This window comes from Sus scrofa, chromosome 3 (assembly GCF_000003025.6).
Source record: "Sus scrofa isolate TJ Tabasco breed Duroc chromosome 3, Sscrofa11.1, whole genome shotgun sequence".
In the NCBI taxonomy this organism is placed as follows: domain Eukaryota; kingdom Metazoa; phylum Chordata; class Mammalia; order Artiodactyla; family Suidae; genus Sus; species Sus scrofa.
The window spans coordinates 1540416-1567375 of NC_010445.4; the positions used below are offsets into that span (position 1 = coordinate 1540416).

The 26960-nt window shown below is 60.2% G+C and overlaps 2 protein-coding genes across 3 annotated transcripts in view; both read right to left on the reverse strand.

Annotated features, from left to right (window-relative positions):
* MAD1L1 (MAD1 mitotic arrest deficient like 1) overlaps nucleotides 1-18931 on the reverse strand; it is a 323281-nt gene extending 304350 nt beyond the window's left edge. Inside the window, exons 1-9 of the mRNA XM_021085975.1 lie at nucleotides 18556-18931; nucleotides 16127-16288; nucleotides 13936-14076; nucleotides 11219-11398; nucleotides 8239-8363; nucleotides 7359-7440; nucleotides 6066-6196; nucleotides 5816-5930; nucleotides 3971-4032 (exon numbers count right to left, since the gene is read on the reverse strand). Coding sequence (XP_020941634.1) covers nucleotides 3971-4032; nucleotides 5816-5930; nucleotides 6066-6196; nucleotides 7359-7440; nucleotides 8239-8363; nucleotides 11219-11398; nucleotides 13936-14076; nucleotides 16127-16276 — 986 coding nt within the window. The 5' untranslated portion in view covers nucleotides 16277-16288; nucleotides 18556-18931. The remainder of the gene's footprint in view (nucleotides 1-3970; nucleotides 4033-5815; nucleotides 5931-6065; nucleotides 6197-7358; nucleotides 7441-8238; nucleotides 8364-11218; nucleotides 11399-13935; nucleotides 14077-16126; nucleotides 16289-18555) is intronic.
* On the reverse strand, nucleotides 19746-26936 carry MRM2 (FtsJ RNA methyltransferase homolog 2 (E. coli)). 2 transcript variants are annotated; one of them, XM_021085633.1, is made up of 3 exons: nucleotides 26551-26925; nucleotides 23213-23502; nucleotides 19746-20972 (listed from the first exon to the last, which is right to left on the reverse strand). In XM_021085633.1, exons 1-3 carry the CDS (start codon nucleotides 26568-26570, stop codon nucleotides 20533-20535), a joined length of 750 nt encoding a protein of 249 aa, XP_020941292.1. In that variant the 5' UTR covers nucleotides 26571-26925; the 3' UTR covers nucleotides 19746-20532.

Sequence of the window (26960 nt, forward strand, 5' to 3'; positions counted from 1 at the left end):
GTATAGCCATAGAGTGTTTTGGGGTTTTTCTTAATTTTAAAAAATATAAAAAATTAAAAAAAACAGGAGTTCCCGTCGTGGTGCAGTGGTTAACGAATCTGACTAGGAACCATGAGGTTGCGGGTTCGGTCCCTGTCCTTGCTCAGTGGGTTGACGATCCGGCGTTGCCATGGGCTGTGGTGTAGGTTGCAGACGCGGCTCGGATCCCGCGTTGCTGTGGCTCTGGCGTAGGCCGGTGGCTACAGCTCCGATTCAACCCCTAGCCTGGGAACCTCCATATGCCGCGGGAGCGGCCCAAGAAATAGCAACAACAACAACAAAAAGACAAAAAGACAAAAAGACCAAAAAAAAAAAAAAATTTAAAAAAACAAACTCAAGCTTCCAGAGGTTTGCTTTTCCATTTAAACCTGTGCCCCACTGAGCGGATTTCTTGGACAACAGAAGGCGTCTCCACCCATCTGTACAGCTATCCTGTCGTCTCAGCACATTTGTTCAAAGATTCTCTCCCACGGAATTATCTGGTCACCTTCGACCAAAATCAATGGACTCTCTATTCTTGGATTCTTCCGGAACTTTCCATCCTGCTCCACTGATTCCAACGTCTGTCCTCACACCCCGGCCACCCCATCTCCATTAACGCCATGGACGGCGTGCTCGCATTCCGCTTGTCTGGCAGCAAAGGACCCCTCAGCCCAACCGGCTTCCCTATAGGTTTGACCTGGTTGCCCCGCCAGCCAAGTCGCCCCCCACCTGCCCCATTATCTCTGGGTCCTCTGTCCTCTGGTATCTCTGTGGTTGCTGTCCTACTATGTGGACTCCTCTCTGCTCCTAACCTCTGTGAGGCCAGAGAGCCCTCTGAGAAGCTGCAAGAAGCCACGGCCTGTCCACAGAGGAGAGCCCGTGCAGGGCACGTTGGGTCTAAAACACCAGATGCTCAGAGACCCCAAGGGCTTAAGGATCTGGAAGAGGCTGGCCAACAACAACGCAGGCGTGGGACCGCCAAGTGGCCGGGTGGCCGCCCAAAGGCAGACAAGACCTGTCAGACCACAGACCCTCCTCTCAGGGAGGCACCAAGTCCCCAGCAGTGGGCCAGCAGGGGTCGCGGGCCACAGGCCTGAACCGGGAAATCCAAACGGACCTCAGAGCAGCTGCCAAGGTCCCAGGGAGCCAGATCACCAAGGGGGGGTGTGCCACCTAGTGGTGGCAGCTCTCAGAAACCCATGGAGACAAGGGACAATGGCCAGAGCCTGGGGTGGGAACAGGCCCCAAATGAGCCTTGACCTAAACAGCTAACAGACTGAAGCCCACCGAGCCACGCCAAAATGTTCTCCCAGCCCCTAGAACCTCCACTTCCAGGGCAACAGCTGGACCCCAACATCTGCTGTGAGTTGGAGCTGGCTGTTCACATGTGGGGGGCGTGGGCCCCTGAACAAGCATGCAAAAACCTCACGTCCACAAGCACCCATTCACAAATGTGTGTCTTTGTGAGGACAAAGCATAACTTCCATCAGATTCTCACTCAGAGAGAGACACATGATCCTGTGGCGAGAAACCAAAGTTCCAGAAAACCCTCCCATTACTGACATGCAAACTGAGGCCTAAAGAGCCCCCACAACGCATGGGCGCTAAGCTGGGGCCAGGCAGATGTCCAGCCACCGTTTAGCAGGGTCTGAGGCAGCCCCCATCACCCCGCTGCAGTGAACTCCGTGAGGCTGAAAAAAGGTGCCCCTCTGCTCCTGGCAGAGCCACCTCCTCCCGCCAGGCTGTGCTCCCCTGCCCCCCGCCTACCACACCGGCCCACTGGCACGAGCCCCCCTCTCCGTCTTGCGTCCCCCCGCGGAGCCCCTGTTCCCCCACACTCACACTCCTGCGACGTGCCCCCCCCCCCATTTCTCTCTCTGCTCAGGAATCTCTAATAACTGCCCCAACCCGGCCAAAAAGCTATCCAAGCTGCCCACCGTACTCCCGGTCAGGCCGAAACTCACGTCCAGTGTTGGAGAGACCGACCTGCCAGGCTGGGTCCAGCCCAGGAGTCTGTATCTGAACCACGTTCCGCGGGGGCCTCTGCGGACGGCCACACTCATGCCACGAGTCCGTGACCACGTCCCCGCCCCGACTGCCACACGACGCACACGCCAATGAAGTGGAGCCCAGATGCCAGAGGTGAAGGCCCGCCCCCAAGGCCCTAGCGGGGACAGGCAAGGCGACACAGAGGAGCTGGCCCCCAGAAGGGGCCCAGGCACAACCACGCCGAGCGCCTGAAGGAAAACCTCCTCACGGGCCCCAGGAGCCAAGCCCGCTCCGCTGCCTCCCACGCTGCACGGCTCCGCGGGGTCCAGGCTCGGGCGCCAAAGCCCACCAGCACGGGAAGGAAAGGGCTGCGGCCCGACCCCCAGGCCGGGAAAGCGGCCAGAGCAGTGTGCCAACGCCAGGAGCAGCACCCTCGCTGGAGGGAGAGCGGACCAGGCTCCAGCCTCTACCACGCCTCTGTTTGCGGACCAGAACCCGTGCCGCTCCTCTCCTGCCCAGCCCCAAACCGGAGGCGGGCACCGGCACGCACCCCCCCACCCCCCGCCCCACTGCCTGAGCTCTGGATCACCCCGCCTCCGCCAAGGCCTGGGACCACCCCAGAAACCCCTTCCCAGGATGCATGACCCACCCCAGCTGAAAAACTGTGTTTGCCCACATGCCAGCCATGCGGCGGGGGAGGGGGTGGGGGGGTCAGCTTTGGAAGTGGAGCCAAGGGGGCTCCAGGAGCAACAGCACCTTCCATCCTGCCCACAGAACTGATCTTTGTGCCGTCGGGCCAGACAGCAGCCGGCTGTGCACAGGCCCCGCTGGCCCGAGGTCGAGCCTCTGAGGCACACGCTGGGCGTTCAGAGAGCCCGGCAGCTGCTCCGATCAGGCACGAGCGGGCCTCTGATCCCCCGCACAAGAAGGAAGTCACAGTCTGACGAGTCTCCCTGGGGGCAGGAGGGAAGCGTCCCCCTGAGTTCCGAAGCCCAGCGAACACGAGGAAGATGAAACATTCGGGCCCCGCTCCCACCGTGAGTCTGGGCCCTGCAGGGGAGATCAAGAGGAAACAGCAGCCTGGCCTGTTCTCTGAGACTCAGGGAGGCAGAAACAAAAGGAAGGGGCCCTTTCCAGTGACAAGCACCTGGGTCCCTAAGGCCGAGCGAACAGGCACAGGCTCCCGAACAGCAGTCCATGGCGTGATTACAGCACTGCCCTCTAAAGAGGGTTCGCAACCTTGGCCCAGTTTCCAAGAGCAGCAGGGAAGACACAGGAGAAGCCACAGCCTTCGTGTCACACAAGCAGATAAAACACAAGGCTCTTTCAGCACCACAGGCCCCAGGCCTCGGGGGCCAAGGACGCATCCAGAACCATCTGTCTTCAGGCCCCCACCCCACCCCCGACAGGAGTGGCTGGGCAGAGTCAGGCTGCAGGGCGCCCAGGGCCGTCAGGGGCAGCGAGCAAGGCTGGAGAAAGGCGGCAGCCCCAGAAGGGTGCGCGGCAGAACCGCTGGGCCGGGGCGGAGGGAGAGGCCCGTGCACCTGCCCAGGCTGCCCGGCCGTCGGCGGCCCGTCCTGCCGCTCACCTGCTGCCGGAGCTCGACAGACACGCTGAAGGGGCCTGACGGGGAAAAGTCCTCCTATGCCGTCTCCCTTCTCCGCCCCTCAAAACCCAGTTCCGCTCCACTGTTAACAACCAACTAAAAGAAAGGCCTTTCCCCCAAAGCAATTCCTTCCTCACACAAACCAGGAAGGGTTCTTTAGGAAAGACCAACAACACAGGGCCAACGCCTGCCAACGCTCTGCTGAAAACAGCCCCAACTCCGGGGTCGAGTCTCTCATTAAACCCCCGCGCCTGCTGGCGCGGCCTCTGCTGGAGGGAAGCGGGGTGCCTTCTGCAAAGGCGCCGACTGTGTGGAGAGGATGGGGGGGGCCTGAGGCCCGGTGCCCCCGCATACCTGATGCTCAAGCCCGTGGTCTGGCCCAGCCTCTCCCAGCTCTGCAGCTTCGTCAGCAGCCTCTGCAAACACACGGAGGGAGAACACTCAGGGCACTGCGCCCCAGCACCTCAGCACAAGGGCCCCGCGCCGCCCCGTCCGCCCCCACCCCCAACTGCCCCCGCCACGCACCTCAACACCCAGAGAATCACACAAAACGGAGAGCGGCTACGCGCCTTCGGAACAGGCTGCCCTGCTCTCGAGCTAAAGGCACCAGGTCTGCTCCCAGCTGCTGAGGCCACACTGCGGGCTTAACACCTCATTCAGCCTGGCCCCGTGACTCCCAGGTTCCCAGCAGGCTACACGGACTGCGGGCTGGGGAGGGGGGCCCGGGGCACACGCGGGGCAGGGCCTCAGCCAAATCCCCCCAACACACACACACACACAGGGCTGGGGTCCCCCCCCCCCCGCCCCCGTGGCTCAGAGGCACGGGAGGCAGCGGTGGCACCCCCGCCCCCAGCCTGGCATCCCCAGAGCTGCTCCACGCTGACCCCCACCCCGTGTGCGAGTCTCTCTCCCGGCTCAGAGCGCAGGCTATGAGCACAAGGCCCCCGGGCCCTGTCAGCCTCGCGCCCTTCCTCTCCCCGGCCGCACCCAGTGCTGGCGACCACGCACTCATTCAGCCACGTGAGGACTTCCTGGAGCCCGAGCATGTGCCTGCATGAGCCTGGTTAATAATCGTATTACTGCAGCCAAGGCTCAGTCAGTACTTTATAAAAATTCATTTAATTCTCACAGCCCTACGGGACACGCTGTTGTTCCTCATTGCGTAGGCACACAGAGAGGTTAAGTAACTTGCCAGGGTCACACAGCCAGCGAGTGCACATGGCAGGACTTAAAACCAGGCAGGATGACGCCAGATGAACAATCTTAACCTACTTCAAGATAAATTATGTCCAGAAAAAGACCACTCAGCTCGAGAATTGTCTTTTCAGGTTAAGTCCTACATGAGCCAGCGCCTGAGAGGGCTGTGTGCTCTGGTCCATGCCTGAAGCTGCCATGACCCCACTAGGCAGGGCAGCTGACAAGCCCCCAGCCAGACTGGAACCAACGGGAAGTGATCACAGGGTCTACGCCGGGCAAAGCAGACTGAGGTTCAGAGGGTGGCCGGAGGGAAGCGGGGGGCCTGGAGCCCCCCACACCCGGTCGCCCTCTGCCCAGCAAGAATCAGTGCTGCCGTCCATGGCCACCTCTGCACGGTCCCACCAAAGGCCACGGGGAGAGAACACTCAGCCATGTGAGTGGGAGCAAGGCCCGCCTCAGCGTCACACACGCCCCTCCGACTCAGCATCTGCCTGAGTGTCCCAGTGCTACCAAAACGAGTTACCACCAACTCAGCGGCTCAGAGCCACACAAGTTCACCGTCTTAGAGTTCCACAGGTCAGACGCCCAGAGAGGCCCCGCGGGCGAGGCCAAGCTTTCACAGGCCACGTCCCCCTGAAGGCGCTGCGAAGAACCTATGTCCTGGCTCCTTCCAGCTTCCAGAAGTGCCCACATCCCCCAGCTCATGGCCCTTCCTCCATCTTCCATGCCACCAAGAGCCGCAAACCAAGGCCCCCCCCCCCACGCGGCTCTGACCTCCTGTGACCACACTGGCCGGCCTACATGACCCAGAGGCCAGCAGTCAGCACCTCAGATCCCGTGTCCACAGTCCTGGGGTCTGGATGTGGCCTTCTTCAGGGGCACTGCCCTGCTCACCACCCCAGCCCACCAGCTTCCATGTTTTAACTGACCAGCTGGAAGGGAGGACTAGGACAGCCGGGGTCCTCTCACCACACGGAGGACACCGGGCAGGGACCAGCCCACCTCATTCTCCAGCTCCAGGTTCACGAGGTTCTCCTGCAGCTTCTCCTGCCGCCCCAGCCTCCGCTGCAGCCCCTCCAGCTCCTCCCGGAGCAGCCCGCTGGCCTCTCGAGTCTCCCTGGCGGGGCCGGAAACAAAGTCACTACACAGCCTGGCAGCCCGGGGACGAGCGCAGGAGCCTGGAGCAGGCCCGGGGGGTGGGGGGGATCAACCGCAGGAGGCCCCCAGCCCCAGCCCCAGCCCCAGCCCTCACCGCAGGCAGGCGTTCTCCTCCCGCAGCTGCCGCAGCTCCCGCTCCATCGTGGGCAGCCGCACCAGCTCCGACCGCATGCTCCTCACTATCGCAGCGTCCTGTTCCTGCAGGGACAGCTTCTGCTCCAAATCCTGAGCAAGGGCAGGACAGAGAGGACCAGTCACAGACGCCAAAAGGCCCGGGTCCGCGGCAACCTCCACGGCCCTGGACCCAGCAGCCTGCCCTGCCACATCAGGTGTACCTCTGTGTAGCAACCTCAGTGGGTGCCTTCAGGGTGGCCCCATGGGGCCTTGCGGCTGGCATCATGCAGGGTGCTGCAGTGCCCAACACCCATCTGGCACAAGGACATGCAGCCCCTGCCGTGCTGGCTCTGCTCGCTGCTCCCACGGCACAGCGTGATGACCGAGTCCCTGCTCGGTGAGAACAGCCTCTCCCTTACAACACCTAGCCCCCAGGGACACGGAGAGACGCATGAGAGACAGTCACGGAACATGCTAGGAGCACGAGACCAGGAGCAAATCAGGCAGTTGTTCAACAAACACTAGAAGCCCGGCTCTGCGCCAGGTACTGGGTCAAGAGGCGGGGACACCTGACACAGAGGTGGATGAGGTCTCGGCAGGAAGAGCACAGTCTGGGCTGTGCCGGCAGGTAACACTGAGAGGAGGGCCAGGGCAGGAGAGGGGACAGGTGTGATGTGTGAGGGCCGGGAGGAGACGGGGCGCTGCCCCCACAGAGGACAGCAGCAAGAGCCCAGATGCCACTGAGCACGCCCCCAGCTCAGAACCCCCCACGGGGCCTGACGAGGAGCACGGCTGCACAGCTGGGGGCAGGGAGGGAGACGACAGAGGCACGTGGCTGTGGCCCTGAGGCAATGGGCAGTGGCAGGGTGCCCCCGTGAGGCAGCACGGCCTGGACCCCAGAGTCAGGAAGACCTGCTGAGACCCAGCACAGTCACACGCCAGCCGGGCAGCACGGGCGGGTTCTCACCCGCCGACCCTACGTCATCGTGCTCCCAGTGGCCACGTCTACCTGTTACTCTGCGTGTCTGACAGTGATCTCCACCCAGTAAAATATGAGCTTCTCGGGAGCAGAAGCACCCCCTATCCACGGTGGCACCCGGCACCTAGCACAGGGCCTGGCACACAGGGAGACAACCAGCAGTGCCCACGGCTACCACGGACACAGGCCCCCACAGGGCCCAGACGCCACTGTGCACACCCCCGGGCAGAAGGGCCGAGGCCAGCACTGTGACATCCACGGGGCACGGCCAGGGACTGAGAGGGAGCCACCCACCTTGATCCTCTGCTCTTGGTCTGCCCTCGCGTCCTGGCTGGCCTGGAGTTCCTGAACCTTCTGCTGGGCTTCCTGCCATTTCCTAGGACGAGAAACATACATCAGGCCCAGCAACAGGCATGCAGTAAAGCCAGCAGCTGCCTCACTCGAGAAGCTCTGCCTGCAGGCGGCTCTCGGCCCGAGTCTCAGGGCAGGAGGGTCCCGGCCAGCCGAGCGCCCCGCAGTTCTCCCCCCCGAGCGCTCTGGCCCTGGAGCAGCCAAAGCCAAAGACCCGCTCACGACCGAGCCCCCATCTCCGCAGAGTGGTCAGAACTCAAGACAATACCTGCTTCCTCGGGAGAGCGCTGTCCCCGCCCACAGGGCAGGCAGGCCCGCCACGCTTCCGGGTCTCTGCTCCTGTGCTCCCTCCCTGGACCGAGCTTTCCCACCCGCGCCCCGAGCACATCCTACCCAGTCCTCAAAACCCAGCTCACAACCTCCCCGCTGAGAGCGCCCTCCGAGCAGACACCCCATCTCTGGAGGAGGCAAGGAATGACGCCCCTTTCTTGGTCTTGAAACATTCCCAAGGCCACTCTGCTCTGGCACCTACTGTCCTGGTGTCCAGCAGCCTGTGGACGGGGAGGACAGCACATGAAGGACACTGCAGAGCCTCAGAGCTGCAGTGACACACACTCATGGTCATGGACACCGGTGCTCAGGCCACAGGGGGCGCAGGCCAGCAGGCCTGGCCCTTCCACGTGGTTTCCAAGTGGACCTCCAGCTTACACGCGCCCCAGCAGGCTGCAGGCTGACTGTACCCGCGTGGACCGGCGGCCAGGCCCACCTGGCAAAGCGGCAGAGACCGCAGCCCCGGGCAGTGGCCCGCCCGACTCCCACTCACTTGTGCTGGAGGTCCAGCTGCTCCTTCAGCTCCTGCTTCTCGGACTCCAGGCGCTTCACCTGCATCTCCTGGTTCATCGCGCTCCACTGCAGCTCCGAGAGCCTCCCCTTCAGCGCGCTGATGGTCTGCAGGCAAAGCGAGCCACACAGGAGCCGCTCACCAAGGCGCCCGAGCGAGGCTGGTGAGCCTCCCACACACAAGCAGGTGGGACCACCGCCCTCACAACAGTCTGTGCCCTGCAGTCCCACTCCCTGCGGGCAAGGCCAGAGCCGGTGCCCCCTTCAGAACCCGTGTCGGGGCAGACCAGACTCCACCCCTCAACCCTGCCGGGCAGGCAGACGGGAGAGACGGGGTCGCAGGGAGGGCAGCTCAGGAGCCAGAAGACTGCAGGCCAACATGGGCCCAGGCATCACACCGGCAGCCTCCACGCCCACACCCCACGTCGTCCCTTCCCAGCGAGCGTCCACACAGGCCCACGTCCTGCCAGCTCGGGCCGGCGGTCCACAGCGAGCTCCGCGCAGCCCTGCCCCGGCACCCGCTGTCTCCCGGCCTGGGACGCCTCCTCCGACCACCCCCCCAACAGCAGGCCACACTCCAGCTCCGCAGGAGCGCTACCTGTGAACCAGGCCAGGAGCCCCCCAGGATGTCGCAAGTGGGGGACAGAGGCTGCCCTAAGAGCGACACCCCCAAGGCCACACAGAACAAAGAGAGCTTCGAGACGGCCGAGGGCCCTAGAGACCGGCGCGCGCCCAGGCTGGCAGTGGTGGCAGGGAGGGCAGAGGGCGGCCAGCCGGCCCAGAGCACGGCCTCCAAGCCGGCGAGCCCCTGGACGCTGGGGCACAGACCTCGGCCTGTGTTCGGACCCCACCCTCCCGAGACCACCTCCTGGTGCTGGGACTCCGCATGGGGCTCTCCTGTGGCCAGAGAGCACACCACCAGCAGGAAACGCCGGCCACTAGGGGACAGCAGCTCAAAGTGACCACAGGTCCACATCAGCCTCCGAGAGCTGCAAGCTAGACGACAAGCCCCAGGCTGAGGACCAGACAACAGACCTGCAAACTCACCGCAGAGACAGCGACACTCGCAGGGGCGGGGGGAGCTCTGCCAGCAAGGAGGCACCGCGTGCCCCTCTGCCCAACCCGGGGCCGTTTAAAGGCATCAGCGCTGCCCACCCCCTGGCCCCAGGGAGGCTGAGGGGCTGTCCTGTCCTGCCCCCTCACCAACCCGCACAGTTTCCTTGATGACAACAGTGACTGTCGAGCTGGGAATCAAAAACGCAGACACTAAAACACATTTAGCGACACACACATCCCTCAAGAGGCCTTCCTGAGTCACTCGGAGCACACGCGCTGTGCTCCACGCAGGGCTCAGACAGCCCGGCCCAGGAGGACGAGGCTGCGGGGGGGCCAGCCATCCTCAGGCTGACCTCGCAGAGTGCGAGCCTCTGAACCAGGGCACCGCGGAAGGAGCACAGGTGGCGGGCGGGGGCCACGACCTAGACCCAGGGGCCAGGGACGGCTCCTCAGAGGGGTGAAGAGGACGAGGAGCAGCACGGGGCCTCCATCCACGCTGGCCACGGCACGCCCGTCGGCGTCTGCTCTGCAACTTCTGAGGGCCAGGCCCGCTGCTGGCTCCCCGCCCCCGGCTCCCCACCCCCCCGCCCCCTGCCCGACGCGGCCTCCCCTCCCCTGCGGCCCCGGCACCTGCCCGCGAGCCCACCTGCCATGGAGCACAAGCGGCAGGCACGCTCCAAGGGCAGGAGGACTGTCTAAAGACTGATCATGGCTCCTCTCCCGCCAGCACCCACGTCAGAGGACAGATGCAGGGACAACCTGAACACCACCCAGCGCCGCCAAGGCAGGAGGCCCCGGGGGGCCCACTTCTGAAGAGCGACCCAGGAGACAAAGCCTCATGGAGAGAGATGCCAAGGATCCCAGGGCCCCGACTCCCGACGGCAGCGCTTCACCCTCTGTCCTGGCGCACCCGTGACTCCGAGCAGCGCAGCAAAGCGACAGGGAGGGCCGAGGAGCCCATCTCCACCAGCACCAACCCTGGGCTCTTTCCAAAATGCACACAACCCGGCCATTTCCACTGTGGCTCAGCAGAAACGAACTCGACTCGCACCCGTGAGGACGTGGGTTCGAACCCTGGCCTTGCTCACTGGGTTAAGGATCCAGCACTGCCGTGAGCTGAGGTGTGGGTCGCAGACGCAGCCTGGATCCCACACTGCCGTGCCTGGGGTGCAGCTGGCAGGCACAGCTTCATTTCAACCCCTAGCCCAGGAACCTCCATATGCCGCAGGTGCAGCCCCAAAAAGCAAAATAAAATAAAATTCATACAATTTTGACTTGGTAGAAGCAGTAAGGACCACAGGTCACCTACGCTCTGGTTCCAGATGTTCTCAGATGCGAACGCACCTTCCTAATAATGCAGGAAATGCAAACCCAGGGGCACCTACTTATATGTCCTGGAAGGGAAAAACCCACGAGAATCTCTAGAAAACACCACCATCTGTGACAGGTGAGGTTCCGGTGAAACCAGCATCCTCAGCAACGCCTACCGGTGCGCCCCAGCACCTGGCGGCAAAAGCCATCGAGAGAATTCAAACTGGTGCTTTCGTGACCCTCTTCCTAGGGACTTGTCCAAATAAAATAACTCAGCAGAGACAAAAGGGATGAACCCATGCACCATCTATGCGCCTATAAGACGGGGTGTCTATTTAAAAAAAATTCTTCGAAAACGACAAAAAACGGATTGGTCAAGCACTGAAAGTCACAATCACAAAGACAAAGAAGTGTTCGCCTCACTCTCTGGAAACCACAGAATGGAAAACCGGTATCTTCGCCACGATCACAGCTATGCAAAAAACGCAGGCACGCGAGGGGGAAGCAGAATCGAGCACTGACGCTCCCTCGGGGCGGGCCGGAGCAGCGGGCCCGGGGGCGGGCACACCCGCGGGGGTTGGGTCGCAGCCGCTCACCTCGCCGGCTTCGGCCAGGCTGTCCTCCTCCTCCCGCAGCTTCCTGCTGGCCGCGTCCAGGCTCTGCTGGCACAGCCGGTAGCGCTCCAGCTGCTCCTTCATCTTCTCCTCCGCCTCGGCCTCCCGCTCCTGCAGCTGCCGAATGCGCGTCAGGAGCTCCTGGTTGCGGTCCACCTCGCGCTGCCAAGAGGACGGGCCGGTGAGAGGGAGTCGGAGCAGGGAGAGCCCACCCCACCCGCTCCGCCCTCAGGACAGGACTGAGCCCACAGAGGAGCCGCCAGTAAGCCAGCAGCCAAGGCCGCAGCTGACCTCGGGACCCCCTCCGAGGCGCGTGTGCTTGGCCACAGCAACACACCACCACGGCTCACACCAGCACCACTCCCGCTGTCACCGACCACTGGTGACGGTGGCCCTCCGCAGGGAGGCGTCGAGGACAGAAATCCCACTCAGATGCCACCTTGGGAAGAGGCCTCTGAGCTCGGCAGCTCGAGCAGCTTTCTGCATGCACGTGGGCTCCCCGCTACAAGTCTGCCACCCCCGGCGAGCAGACAACTCGGCAGGGACGGGCGGGGGACGTGAGTCTGCAGAGAGGGGCACCTGCCCCGGGCCCCCCTCTCCCACACACCTTCAGAGCTGCCCCGCACTGGACCGGGGGAGGGGAGTGCGGTTTGCGCTGGTAAGGAAGGCACAGAACCCGACATATCACCCGGGTGACCCCTGGGGCCAAAGGGTCTACTGTCGGCCACTGAGTTCACCCTCAGCCCAGAAGCAAAGGGACGACAAGTGGGAGCCAGAGTCCTGGGGTAAAGGCAGCAGGTCCTGGTACGTGGAGCCTGAACTCTGCTGACTTCTCAGCAGGAAGCTGGGCTGCAGAGGCTCCCACCAAGGACTGCCAGGTGCTGGCAGGGCCTGCCTCACTCAGCCAGGGTGCACACAGGCCTCTCCAGGCCCAACACCCAGGAGGGGCCCAACACAAGCGCTGGCAGGGCCACGGTCTCCGGCTGATCCGGGTTCCAGGGACTGAGGAGCTGCAAGTACAGCCTCCAAGCAACTAGGAACCCTCGAGGCCAAGGGTCCTGCCACAACCTGGGAGCAAGGTGCTGTGGCTGTGCGGGGACCTGGTCAGCACATCACAGGGCAGGATGCAGCCTCTCTGCTTGGGCCGCCAGTGCCAAGTGCGCACGGGGCGGTGCAGGCAGGTCCCCAGACTCTGGATACCAAAGTCTCACCATCCAATAGGTATTTCCAGGCAGAAAGGCTGAGACCCCACCCAGCTGCCCTCTCCACACACCACCCAACTGGCAGACACTGAAAACGCAGCGCAGGGACCCCAGACTCAAGGGACAACGGGAAAACCGCTGGTGCACCAGTCCCAGGGGCGTCTTCAGCCATGTCCGTGGCGGGAGAGGCCTCTCACAGAGAGGCCCAAGTTCAGCCAGGGGCCCCAGGACCAACCCCGGGGATTTTTCCCCGACAAAGACTGTCAGTGACCCTGTAGCGACCCCTCCCTCACCACGTTATCTCAGCACCAGCAAGTCCACAGCCTGCTCTGGACACTGGAGACACAGAGCAGTCAGGGCAGGCCGTGTCCCCACAGGACGCAGGACCCAGGGAAAGTGCAACAGCTCCACACCCACAGCAGTGCTGCCCACACCACAATTCCCACAGGCTGCCGGCCCTGGGGCCGCCCCCCCACCCCTAATGAGGGCACCTCAGTACCTGCGAGAGTCACACAGTCTCTCCTTCCCCACCCCGCACGGGCTCCCCCAGGACGGTCCCTCCTAGGGCCACCCAGACGCCAGCAAAAGCCCAGCTCAGAGAGGAAGCCCACCTGGAGCAGCACCAGGGCCAACGTCCAGGTGGCACTACCCAGCTGCAGGCCGAGTCTCTGGGCTACTAAGTCCCCACAACAGCCCACATTCAGGGACCCGCACACCGGGTGTGAACGCGTCCAAAGAGTAGCACACCCTCCAAGACAGTTGTTCTGAGCAGGACGAAGAAAGCGTGTGAACGTGCCATGTGAGGCAAGAACAGGGCCAGACTCCCCGGATCCACCCTCAGGGAAGCACAGGGGCCAGAAACGGTCTGGTCCCACGCGCTGCCGGAGACTTGGCAGCATTTCCACAACTCATCAGCACCTACTGAGAAACCCTGGCAACGTGCAGGTTTTCACCACAGCAAAGGAAGCACAGAATGTACGCACTGAGTAAAAACCCAGCATCTCCTCTGGGTAACGGGGAGTTGTGCCTTCCTGGCCTGCCCTGGGTAAGCCAAGGGCAACGTGAAGCAGCCCCTGAGATGGGGGCTCTTTGCTCTGAGACCCTATAACCACTTGAACAAAACCTGGCCTCAACCCGAGACCCTCACACAACCCAGTGACTTGCTAAGCCTGTCACCCCCAAGCCACGGGGCATCTCTTTCTGGCAGACCTGCATCCCAGTGCTCGTGGGGAGAGAAGGCAACTGGGCAGCCAGTGCAGAGGAACACCCACCAGCACCTCCGGGGGCGGACATGCGGGGCAGCCACCCCTTGGCTGCCCTCCCCGGGACGCAGAGCACACCTGAGTCCGACCCACTTCAGCAGGTGGCCTGAGAAGGCTGGCCCTGGGACCTGGAGGCAGAGCGTCTGCGCTCCCGGCTGGCGGGGCTCTTGCTTCCCAGGGTCCCGCAGGCACCGTGCACAACCCCCTTGCTCGGGGCTGGCCCGCCTGAACCCACCTCGTAGCTCCTGGCGCTGGTACTGGCCGCCCGCTCCAGCTCCACTCGAGCCCTCTTGTGACTCAGCTCCATCTGCATCTTCTCCCGCTCCACCTGGATGAGGTGGGACTTCGAACGGATCTGCTCTGCTCGCTCCTCCAGCTGACCAGGTCACACGCAAAAGAAAGACAGGGCTTCAGTAGCTGCATCAAACAGGCGACGGCTCCCTCACCACTCTCTCCCTGAGCACCTGCCCCAGCAGGGCCCAGGTTCAGCCGTGGGGAAGAGGAACACTGGCCCGAGGTGGGAAGTGGGTGCGGGAGGCAGCAAGCTAAGAGGAGGTGACAAGGGACAGAAGAGGAAGGTGTGTTTTCAGATGACTGCGTCTGGGCTTGTTTTAGAAAAGCAGGTGTGCTTTTCCTACGCTCTGTGACAAACCACCACCGACGCAGCAGCTTAAACCCCCACGTACCGGCTGTGGGCTCTCTGGGTCGGGAAGCCTGGCCCTCGCAGACCAGGGTCTCGAGAGGCCACAATCCACGCAGTCAGCAGGCAGTGTCCTCTGGAGCCTCCTCCACACTTGCATGTCCCGACCGACGGGCAGGCCTCAGTGCCCGTCGGCGCCCAGAGGCCACCCCCACCTCCCGCCACGTGGCCCTTGCCACTTCCGAGGCCAACAAGGGAGACCTCCCCTGCCTCTCCTGCTCCGCATCTCTGACCTCTCTCTGATCTCTGGACCCAGAATTAAAGACTCATCTCTGACGTCCATCTGTCTGAGTCTTGGACTCAGAAGTAAAAGATCGGCCTGCCTGGGTCAGGCCCACCTAGGAACTCTCCCCACCTTAAGGTCAACTGAGCTGAGATGTCAACTACAACGGCAAGATCCCGCAGCCACAACACCGAGTTGGTGTTTGATTAAGTGGAAGAAACTGCAGTCCACCAGGGCCGGCCATTGGGGGCCATCAGAGACGTCTGCCTCCCACAGGGGGACCGAAGCCTTGAAGGGCCTCACAAGACACAGCAAACAGCATCACAGAATCGCGGACTGCAAGGGCCTTTTCTTCAGGTGGGCGAGAGCCCAACCGCTCCAGGAATGGCCTACAGTCCATCCAGCAGCACAACAGCTGCTGGGCACTTAACAGAAATGCAGAAGCTCAGGCTGTGCCACAGATAACCAATCAGACCCTTCCTTTGCAAAGAGGCACATTCACGAGAACATACAATGGAGAAAAGACAGCCTGTTCAATAAGAGGTGTTGGGAAAACTGGACAGCCACGTGGAGAAGAATGAAGTCAGAACACTCCTTGGCACCATACCTAAAACAGGCACATTCAAGTCCAAGAAGCACTGGACCATAGAACATCGTTCTCGTTTCAATCGGGGACACGTGGCAATGTCTGGAGACACTGCTGATTGCGGGGCCTCAGCAAGGCTCGGGTACCACACTCCCTTCCCTGGGTGGAGCTGGTGATCCCTGCGCCAACGGGCACGGACCCCACGACTCTCTGGAACCTCAAGTCCTTCAGGAGACCTGAGCCTCTACAGCTGTGTCTACAGTGAGCATCACCGAGAGCTTGGAATAAAGTGAAACAGGCCTAAAATCAGAGTGAAGCTGTCAAAATCACCCCCTGGTGGACTGAAGCCGAGACGTGCCAACGGCCTCCACAGGCTGAGACAGGACATGGCCCATCCCTCACTCGCTGCCCTGCCCTCCCTGCCAGGCTGACGGAGAGCCTTGCGCGTGTCACACCGTCAAGGGAGCCAGCAGCTGGCTGGACAGCTCCTAGGTCACGTCCGCATGCAGTCTGGGATTTTCTTCCTCAACTCAATGAATCGGCTGGCTTTCCAGTCCGACCTTTAGTGTCTGTAAGCGTGTTAATGTGAGTCCAGTGGTGAACACCAGACCCGCTCCGGGGGTGCTGTTATTTCAGGCTTCTGAGCCAGACAGCTCCTGAACCATGGCCATTAGCTAGCCTCCAAAACAATGAATAGCCATGCTGGAGACTGGGAGGTGGCCAGCTGGCCTCCAGGCTTCGAAACACCAACCCCCTCGACTATGAGGAACGTGAACCAGTCCTACGCGGGGCAGGGGCCTTGCCTAGAGGCCCCGAGCCGGACACGGACCACTCGGCTGAACCATCTGGAACGTGAACCAGTCCTACCCGGGGCAGGGGCCTTGCCTAGAGGCCCCGAGCGGACACGGACCACTCACCTGCATGCTCTGCTGGTACTGCATCTGCAGAGAACCTTGCGCAGGGGTGGACACGTCCAGTCCAGACCCTCCCTCCACTCGCTGAGAGATGAAGCTGTTCAAGGACCTCAGGGTGGAGAGGACGGTGGTGTTTTCGCCCAGGTCTTCCATGGCCACCTCCCTCTGGAGGAAAACAAGGGACGGGTCACGGGGAGCCTTTCCACGCACCATCGGCTCTGGCAGCTGCCCAGTCAGGGGCGCCTTCAGGGAGCCCCACACCCTGATGCGCTCTCAGAGCCCTTAACACATTCCAGGGTCCGTGAGCACCGTCTTCCAGGTTAAGGGGGAGTACATGCTGCCAATTTCTCAGAGAAGAACGGAGGCATAAAAAGACAACGTGCCAGCAAGCTGCTGACCGGCAGAGCGCTGACGAGCACACCAGCTGGAAAGACAGACGGCCCTCAGGACAGGGTGTCCAGCCGTCAGGGTGTCCAGCTGGGCACCTCCCAGATGAGCACTGACAGAAAGCCTAGCTTCTGGGAATGAGAAGCAAAGAACACAGGAGTCCCTGCTGTGGCTCAGACGTAACAAACCCGACTAGAATCCACGAGGACACAGGTTCAACCTCGGCCTCGCTCAGTGAATTAAGGATCCAGCACTGCCATGAGCAACAGTGTAGGTCACAGCTGCAGCTTGGATCCTGCGTTGCTGTGGCTGTGCTGTGGGCCGGAGCTGCAGCTCCGACGAGACCCCTCACCTGGGAACCTCCATATGCTGCGGGAGCGGCCCTGCAAAGACAAAAAATAAAAAGCACACGACAGTGGCAATCAGGAGGGCACCCCCGCAATGCTAATTACAGGTTAGCAATGACATTAATGGGTGTCTCGACCACCTTCAGCCACCCGACTAATGCCCACGAGGATGCAGGTTCAAGCCCCAGCCTTGATCAGGGCGGGGTTAAGGATCCAGAGTTGCCGTGTGCTGTGGTGTAGGTTAAAGAAGGGGCTCGGATCTGGCGTTGCTGTGGCTGTGGCGTAGGCTGGCAGCTGCGGCTCTGATTCGGCCTCCAGCCCGGGAACATCCATATGCCTCTGCCACAGGGGTGGCCCTAAAAAGAACAAATAAATGGTTACAGAACTGAGATTGGACCCTGGTCTGTCTGGCTCTAAGGCTGAGTGTACTCCCCAGGCCAGTGTATGAAGGTCTGAGGACAAGCAGCAGCAAAGAACCTGCGCCCCCAAATCTGTGCTTATTATGGCCTCACACCACGCTGTCTACCAGCCGGAAGGTGTGGCAGTGTCCCAGGCACAGCGAAGCACCAAGAGGTGTGAATTCCTACAGGTGCATCGTCTTCAGGAAAAGAGCCAGCTCTCACTGATTTCCCTTAAGTATGAGACGGAACGCACCTTCCCCCAGCTGGAGCCCCCTTCCCCCCGAAAAAGAAGACCTGGTTTGCTCCTGAATTTCCCGTTTAAGGAGAACCCTGGCCTTGTGCACCCAGAGCCTGTCTTCCGGAGGCCGTGGTTTCCACGCCCGGCACAACTCGGCTGTCCTCACCACTCTCCTTCAAACCACAAGTGGAAGATGGGTGGGACGAGAAACCAGCGAGGGGCGCTCACGGAGCTGCGCGCCTGGCGAGCGATGCAGGCCCGCGCAGCGAGGCACGGGGCTCTGCTCTGGAAGGCCAGTCCTCCATCTGCCAAGATTAGACCACTCTTCCCCTCCCGTGATGGTAAATCTGGCCAACACGCCCCCTTCTCACACCCGATGCCCGCAATACCCCAGCAGGAAGAGAACGTACCCGCTTTCACCTGCCCCGAACTCCGCTGCCCCACGAGGCGGCAGCTCAAATTCCACCCTCTTTATCCAAGCGACCCAAACCTTCCAGCGCCCTCACCACGGACTCGGAGCTCAGAGTCCCGGGCACCCTGCCTCTCTCCCGCCCTGCTGGCCCAAGGACAGACATTACAGGGCTCCCCACCGCCCAGCGGCCCTTCACACCGCCGCGGGCGCTCTCGCCGGCCGGCCGGCCAGTTCTCCACCTGCTGCCGGGCGCCTTCGCCAAACTTCCACCACCGACGAAACGCACGCGAGCGCGCCTCCCACGGGCCGCCGGCAGTGGGACCCTGGGCAGGGCGCTTGCCCCTTCCCACCGTTTCCCTGGCTGTCAAAGGCAGTAGCGGCAAGTCCCACGCCGCCCGGCGAGGACGCGCGGGAAGCGGGGAGAGCGCCGCCGGCCCCCGAGCCTCGGCGGGTGAGGGACCCGCTGCCGCGAGGCCGCCCCCTCGGCGCTCGAGACCCCGACCATTCCCAGCGGCCCTTCTCGGAGGAGGCGCGCTGGGGACGCCCGCCCGCCCAGCCTCGGAAGGACCCCAGCCTCGCCCCCGCCCGCCCCGCGCCGGCTCAGCCTGGCGCAGCGCGGCGCCCGCCGGGGCACCCCGGCCGCTCACCTCACCGCCTCAGCCCACCGGGCGCCGCCGCTGCTGCTGCTGCCGCCGCCGCTCAGATCTCCCTCTTCTACGCCCGCGCCCACGTATCGCGAGACGTGCGGCTGCGCTCTCGCGAGACCTGGGCGGGACCAGCCGTGAGCTCCGGATCTGCGCGCCTGCAGGTCACGGGGACTCCGCGTCCGTCCCCGGAGCTACCTACTCCCGGCAGAGGCCGCAAAGAGGGGACTCGGAACCAAAGCCGGCCCGCCCGCGGGACTCTCGTGGTGCCCCCACCTCCAGCGTGTCGGCTTCCACTTGGCGGCTGCCTTGCGCCGTATTGTGTGGAATAGCACCGTCCAACGGTGGCCTCTTAGAGCCAAACTTCCCTGCACTCCCTTTCCCCGGTTTTACCACTACGGTATTTGCTTGAGTTAATGCGTTTTAACTTTTCACAAGGCCCTCTGAAAAAAGGCCAAATGCTATTCTACTAAGCTGTCCTCACAAAAGGCTGCGCTTCTAAGCTGGAGCCGTCGGGGCGCGGGGACCTCGTCTGGGTCTCAGTTCTCCAGGGAGCAGTGGTCAGCCTGTCCCTCCTCGAATTACGGCCACCTGGGTCCAGCAGCGTGCCTCCCGCGCCAGCTAGGCGCCCGAGGGCCTGCACCGAATTCCCTTCTTCCAGAGAATAAAAGACACGTTAGTGTGGCCAGAACGAACTGGATGGGAAAGCGGAGAATGTGATAGTGAAGGCAGGACGGAGGGCTCTCCGGTCTTAACTGGCCGACTGCAAACGAAAACAAAACGAAAAATTTGAGTCTGGCCAGCAGCATCCTTCAGGGATCTGGACTCAGCCCTAGGACCCTGATGGAGATTCCTGGCTACCTCTCCCCTCCCCAAGCAGTCTTGGGATTTAATCATCGCTACAGTCAATAAACTCTTTTGGGGGGGGGCTTTTTTAGGGCCCCACCAGCAGCATATGGAAGTCCCCAGGCTACGAGTCGAATAGGAGCTACAGCAGCTGGCCTAGGCCACAGCCACGCCATTGCGGGATCTGAGCCGCATCTGTGACCTACACCACAGCTCAGGGCAACGCCGGATCCCCCACCCAGATTCGAACTCGAATCCTCAAGGGTACTAGTCGGATTCCTTTCCGCTGTACCACAGGACTCCCATCAATATACTCTTTTTAAAAAACTTTAATAAATAAATAAATAACTTTTATCACTCAATGAATTTTATTATAGTTGTACGATTATCACAACCCAATTTTATAGCATTTCCAGGAACTGGTTTTGAGGAAACCAATCAATTTAAAAAAAAACAAAAAACAAAAACTTAAAAACACAGACATTCATTCCTCTTACGGCCTATACGACCTTACAGAGTCGCATCACAACCCTGGACAGGGGCACGGAGGTAAGGGAACACACCATGTCGCTGCTTGCTTTGGCAACGACCTTTAAGTCTTTGGAGCCTGGAATATTACAGCAACATTTTCCAGTGAAAAAGCAAAGCACAGCCACCCCATGCATAATTCACACCAAATGTCTTCTCTGATTGTCCTGGGAACTCGTCACTGCTTCAAGAATGGATGTATTTCCAGATCATTCACCCGAGAGATGGGAAAAAATCCCCAGACTGAAGTTTCACATTTGTCCACATTACGCTGGGTAGCCAAAATACCACCTGGAAACTGCGGGCTGTTCTTGGAGGGAGGATGGAAGCCTGTTTCTCCGTAACACGCTCAGTCACAGCAGGAGAGGAGAACGTTATGTAAAGGTGTCTGTGTGTGTTTCTCTGCCTCCCACTGTTTCTGTCCTCCCCCCAGTAGGCCTTTTCATCTTTTTATCTTTGCCCCTCCCTTAGGAAAAAAGGTCCCCCATGTGTCCTTCCTGCTGCAGCCCAGATCAACCTCGGGTCTCCCCAGCCCCACGCCAGGGAAGAGCTCAGGCTGCATCTGCAGTGAGGAGGAACCAGGGACAGGAGAAGACACCCGGTCCTTCACAGAGCTCCCCTCCTCCCTCCCTGGTACCGTGTGGCCAAGAGGTACAGCTCTGATGACTCCTTCCTGCTGGCTGCGGGTTTTACAGTCCTGGTGTTCTGGAATGCCTCTGTCAGTCTCTTCTGCAACCGATGGCTCTGACTGCCAGCCCAGATTTTACAAAGGAACGCCCCCCCGGGGTGGAGGACGTCTGGGGCCATGTCCAGCAGGGACAGGCACAGGCTGATGAGCCTATCATGGTCCAGGCCCCGGATCCCAGTGGCATTGGGTGCCATGTCACTCAGAATCACATCCGCTTTCCCACCGGGGAGCAGGTCCCGGATTCTCTGGAAGGTTCTTGGGTCGGTCACATCGGCAGGGCACAGAAAAGTGGCTCCTTCCAGGGGGAGGATGTGAAGAAGATCGACCCCGAGCACAAAGCCAACAGGAGCCGTGGCGTCTGAGGAAGAAACGGTGAGTGCACTGACTTACGCCGCCATCTCCCCGCAACAAAACAGCAGAACAGAGACGAAGGCAGGACCGAGGAAGAGCCAAACACGCAGCCCGGGGCCTCTCCCGCTCTCCACACGTCCTGCGACCACCCGTGGGGGCGGGGTCCTTCCCGCTACCTCTGAGGGGGCCGAAGCCCAGAGAGGAAGAGCCACCTCCCAGGCCTGACTCCACCTCCGACTGCATTTCACGCCCTGAGGATTCTTCTCTCTGGGTGGTCCTTTGGATTAACTAAAACCTAATGACACGCTTGAATAGAAGATGCCCCTGGACCGTATCAACAAATCCATCCTGCAGCTTCTCCAACTTCCTTCAATGTAGGAACTATTCAAAACAAGCCAAGAGATGTGGACATGGACAGACGCAAAATAAGGTAAGAAAACTGGGGAGTTCCCATCCTGGCGCAGCAGAAACGAATCTAACTGTATCCGTGAGGACGCAGGTTCGATCCCTGGCCTCGCTCAGTGGGTTAAGGATCCGGCGTTGCCATGAGCTGGGGGGTAGGACACAGACCCGGCTCGGATCTGGTATTGCTGTGGCTGTGCCTGTGGTGTAGGCCCACAGCTCCAGCTCCAATTCGATCCGTAGCCTGGGAACCTCCATATGCCGCAAGTGCAGCCCTAAAAAGACAACACACACACACACACACACACACACACACACACAAAACTGACACCTTGCCTGTATTTGAGTGATACCAACTGTGAAATAAAAAGATGTCGCTGTGCGGCCTTACCCAAAACAGGACTTCCTGCCTGTGTGGCTGCCGTCCGCAGTCTCCACCACCCTTCCTCACGCAGCACTCGCGCTGAAAGCATCCCCTCCCTGCTCTGCTCTGCTGATCGGGGCCCGGGTGCATACATGAAGGGCACAGCTGCAGCCTCAGAGCTCAGTCTGCTTAGCCAAGAGGCTGCTCCAAGGGCAAGGGGCAGGGTGTTTTATCTCTAAAGACTGGAGGAGTTCCCTGGTGCTCTAGCAGTTAAAAGGGTCTGGTGGTGTTCCTGCTGCAGCTCAGGTTGCTGCAGTGGCATGGGTCAAACCCACAGGCCGTGGCGGCGCATGCATGAATAAAGAGGAGTTCCCCTGTGGTACAGTGGGTTAAGAATCCAACTGCAGCAGTCTGGAGTGCTGTGAGGGTGCAGGTTAGATCCCCAACCCCACGCCATGGGTTAAAGGGTCTGGCATTGCTGTAGCTGCAGTGCAGGTTGCAGCTGTGGCCGAGATTCAGTCCCTAGCCTGGGACCTTCCATGTGCCGCGGGTGCAGCCGTAAAATAAATAAGACTGGAAGTCAAGTATCCCGCAGGGAGCCTCTCTTTCAAAGCCCAAAGCTCTGGTTTTCAGCCCAGAAGGTGGGACCTCTCTCGCCCCAACCTCTCCACCTGTGTTTTCTTTTGTTTGTTTGTTTGATCTTTTTGTCTTTTTAGGGCCGCACCCGTGGCACATGGTGGTTCCCAGGCTACGGGTTCTATCAGCACTACAGCCGCCGGCCTACGCCACAGCCACAACGACGCGGGATCAGAGCCACATCTGCAACCTACGCCACAGGTCATGGCAGGGACATGGGCTCAAATGTCCCCATTCTAAGGTGTGTGAGAGAGATCTTTGTGAATTGTCACCTATGTCATAATGGCACACCCTGCAGTACCCTCGGACTTTACAGCAGGAAATACGAACTAGGAACATCCACATGCCACACGTGCAGCCTTAAAAAGCAGGAAAAAAACCCCAAATTTAAAACACAGAAGCCAAGTGCCTTGGGCTGAGCTAAAGTGGAGACTGCAGAGCCCTGGCCTCCAGGGGTTCCCCTGGGCAGCATCTCCAGGAAACCCAGGGCTTCAAGGACCAGGACTTGCAAACCCCGGGGCTGATCTGGCTGTACGGTCAGGAAGCAGTCAGCTTCAGGACATCAGCAGGCAAAAAGCACAGCTCCGCTGAGGCCCCAAACGAGCCACCCACTGGACACATTCCCGCGGTGTGGTCCGAGGCGAACCTCCTTGCCTTACCCCTTTCTACCTGGCCTGTCAGTGTGACGAGTCAGTGTCCCGTTCGTATCCCTCCTGCCAAGAAACCACTCAGAAGCACCTGCCTCCACAAAGCAGCTCAGCAGCTCCGCAGCTCCTGGCCGCGGGCGGCCGGCCTGCATCCACACCATGGTGGCAGAGGCCCCACGAGCAGCCTGGCGGCCCCACCTGTGCCCGCAGCGTTGACCCTCTGCACAGCCACCTGGCTCCACGCGCCGGGGGCGGCCCCACAGTCTAACACCCGCAGGCCGGGCCGCAGGATCCGGTGCCGCTCGTTCATCTCCAGGAGCTTGAAGGCGCTGCGACACCGGTAGCTTTCCACCTTTGAAGCCTTCACAAACGGGTCCTTCAGATGTCGCGCCAGCCACAGGTGCTCCGCAGCGGTCCGGCCCTTTCGGCAGCGCCCAGCCGTGTGGAACCTTTGAAGCCGAAGAGAAGCCCAGGCCGGCTTCCAGGACCTGCAGAGGAAGACGGAGCAAGCAGGCTGGCACAGCACGGACCGGCAGGCACAAGCTGGGTGCGGCCCCCGCCTCAACGCGCCCGTTTTCAGAGGGGACTCTATGCCCTAGAAGGGGGGTGACCGGACAAGACTACCAGCCGGCAAGAAGGTGGCATGGGCTGAACCGTATCGCCCCAAAGTCTACGTGGTAAAGCCCTAAACCCCAGTCCCTCCAGGTGCGCGTCTTTAATGACGCAGTTAAGTTAAGGTAAAACGAGTCATACGGCCAGGATCTCGTCCGTCACGACCAGTGTCCTTGCGGACACACACAGGAAGGACCACGTGAGGACGGGGGAGAAGACAGCGGCTACACATCAAGGAGTGGGGCCTCGAGAGAAACCGCCCTCCGGACAACGTGATTTCGGATGTCCCAGCTCCAGACAGCGAGCCTGCGAGGTTCTGCTCTTGAAGCCGCCCATCCTGGGAGCTCGAGGACAGCCGCCGGAGCGAACTCATACTGCAGGCCTCTCCCCCTCTGTCGAAACGTGTGTTTTCTCTCCTGAAGCTGTCTTCAGAGGGAAAACGCAAACCACTGACAGTCCCTTTGCGGATGTCAATCAAAATGTTCCCATTACTAGCTACGGATACCGGTAACGGACCTGGTATGCTCTCTCACCTGATACAAATTTCCTTTCTTTTTTTTTCTTTTTGTCTTTTTACCTTTCCTAGAGCCGCTCCTGCAGCACATGGAGGTTCCCAGGTAAGGAGTCCAATCGGAGTTGTAGCTGCCGGCCTGCACCAGAGCCACAGCCACGCAGGATCCAAGCCGCGTCTGCAACCCACACCACAGCTCACGGCAACACCAGATCCTTAACCCACGGAGCAAGGCCAGGGATCTAACCCGCCACCTCGTGGTTCCTAGTCAGACTCGTTAACCACTGCGCCACGACGGGAAGTCCCCACCTGATGCAAACTTTCATTGGGCTTTGAGAGACTTGAAGAAAACATCATGAGGCCAGGTCCTTGCCTTACTGAGGTCCTGTGGCTAGTGGGCTTTAGTGGCTAGTATGGGGTCTGCCCAGCCTGTCACATTTCTTAAAAAAACTGAACTCAACCTGTGTCTAACTGAAGGGCAATTTCCAAGTCTCTTTGGAAACGTGGGATGTTTAACGGTTTATCAACGGCCACTGTAACTGAACAGGTCCCTAGGGGGCCTTCCGGAACAAACCGCCACCCCTATGGCCTCCACCTGCCTCTTGTTTGTAGAAAAACTTTAGCCTCCTAAATCTTCCCCAAGTTTCAGAGGGTAAATTTAACTGGAGAAGTGAGAAAATGTAGAAAGAAAGGAAAACAGTCAGGCAAGAAAAAATAATAATCGTTTAGCCATTAAACAAAATCAAGAAGGACCTTTCATTCCTCCTCAAGGGATACGGGTAATATCCTGAGCCACGTCCTCAGAGTTGTTTTACAGATACTGAGACCCCACCAGGAGGAAGACGTTACCTGCGTGCTGCCCACAGACCAGTTAGAACCACAAAGTCAATGATGTGGCCCCCCGGATGACTCACCATCAGCCAATCAGAAGAATGTCCAACCCCGGCCCTCATTTGTCTTTAAAAACCTCTCCCAGAGTTCCTGTCATGGCGCAGCAGAAACAAATCTGACTAGGAACCATGAGGTTGCGGGTTAGATCGGGTTAGATCCCTGGCCTTGCTCAGTGGGTTAAGGATTTGGCGTTGCAGTGAGTTGTGGTGTAGGTTGCAGACGCGGCTCGGATCTGGCACTGCTGAGGCTCTGGCGCAGGCCAGCAGCAACAGTTCCAATAGACCCTTAGCCTGGGAACCTCCATGTGCTGTGGGTGCAGCCCTCAAAAAGACAAAAAAAAAAAACCACAAAAAACAAAAAAACCTTTCCCTGTTGTTAGTGAACCAAAAGTGGGCCCACGTGCCCATGCACAGTAAAGCCAATCTACCCATGCCAGGCTGTGGTGAAGGAAAGTGCCCTGTTTACTGCAGGAAACCAAGCAAGGAGTTCTGAGCAGCTAGTGCTTAAAAGACCTGAGCTCCCCAAAGGCTTTCAGGGATAAGTGAGGGGTCTTTTGGGGGGGGTTGTGGGGTACGTGATCAGCTCATGGACACTCCTCTGAACGGTGATGAGGGAACCGGGAATCAACATCATGGATCTTCCAGCCCCAAGTGGCCTGGGGTCTCCGTGCTTACAGGCAGCATATGCGGTTAACTTCTTTCACCTGGTGGGGTTTCGGTATCTGCAACACAACTCAAAGGACATGGCTCAGAATGGTATCTACAACCCTTGAGGAGGAGCTCAAGGCTCTTGACTTTGTTTCATGGGTAAACTTTTTTCTTCTGTTTTCTTTCTGCATTTTCTCACTCGTCTGATTAAGTGTATTCTCTGACTACAGTTTTCCTACAGACAAAATGCAGGCAGAGGATAGGGAGGGGGCGGGGTGCTAGTCTGGGAAGGTCCTGCTTCATTTAGGAGTCAGCAGGTTGGCCAGCCCAAGTTTATTTTGGTAACATAAACATGAGCTACATACACCTCCATTTAATTCTCAGAACAGCCCTACAAATCAACTTTACATCCTTTCTTCTGATGAAAAAGACAATCATTAGCCCCATGACAAGACCTGCAGATAACAACTTGGGAATGGCTGCCTTCAAAAAGCCTAGGAAGTCTCCATACCAGCTTCAGCATCTGGGGGTCAAGCATCAGAAGTAACTCTATTGTCTGCAAAAAGGAGACTACACCAAAAACCTATAAAAATGAAAAGGCAGAGAAGTGTAACTCAGATAAGGGAGCAAGAATAAAACCCCAGAAAAACAGCTAAGTGATCTGGAAATTATCAGCTTCCAGGAAAAAGACTTTAGACTGCTGATGCTGAAGATGATGCAAGACATTGGAAATAAACTGGAAGCAAAACAAAGGCTGACAATTTACAGCAAACATCGAGCAAAAAGCATAGGGAGTCTCAAGGAAAAAGGGCAGAGTGTCCTAGGCGCCAGAACTAATTCCAAGACAGCGGAGGGGCGGAGAGCGGGATACACACCCGCGTCCACCCGACCGCATCGGCCTCGCCGCTCTGTGACACGGGCTTCCCCGCCACCTGCCGTGGGCGCCGCACCTGCCGCCTCCTCTTTCCGAGGCCCTTTCCAGCCAAGTGCCCGCCCGTCGCTAGGCCGGACCCCCCGCCTACAATGTGCTCGGCGACGGCCGGTCTCCCCGTCGCCTCGCGGGGCCCACCGTGTCCGGGCCAGGACGAGCTGGGCTCTGCGCCCGGTTTCGGGCTGGACCCCTGGAGCAGGCCCCGGCCACTCCGCCTCCCGCACGCCTGCTGTAGGCGCTCCGAAGACGCCGGCCGAGCGCCCGCCGCCGCGCCCACCCACCGCTGGGCTCACCCCGCCATGAGCGCGGACCCCGCTCCAGTCGCCGCCGCCGGAAGTGCCGGTCTCGCTTCCG

Coding starts and splice junctions, on each gene's coding strand:
- MRM2 (XM_021085633.1), bottom strand. CDS start 26,570: ATGCGGTCGGGTGGACGCGG. Junction 23,503..26,550: donor ATGCGGTCGGGTGGACGCGG/GTGTGTATCCCG, acceptor CTTCCTCTGCAG/GTCCTGGAAGCCGGCCTGGG. Junction 20,973..23,212: donor GGTCAACGCTGCGGGCACAG/GTGGGGCCGCCA, acceptor TTTCTTCCTCAG/ACGCCACGGCTCCTGTTGGC.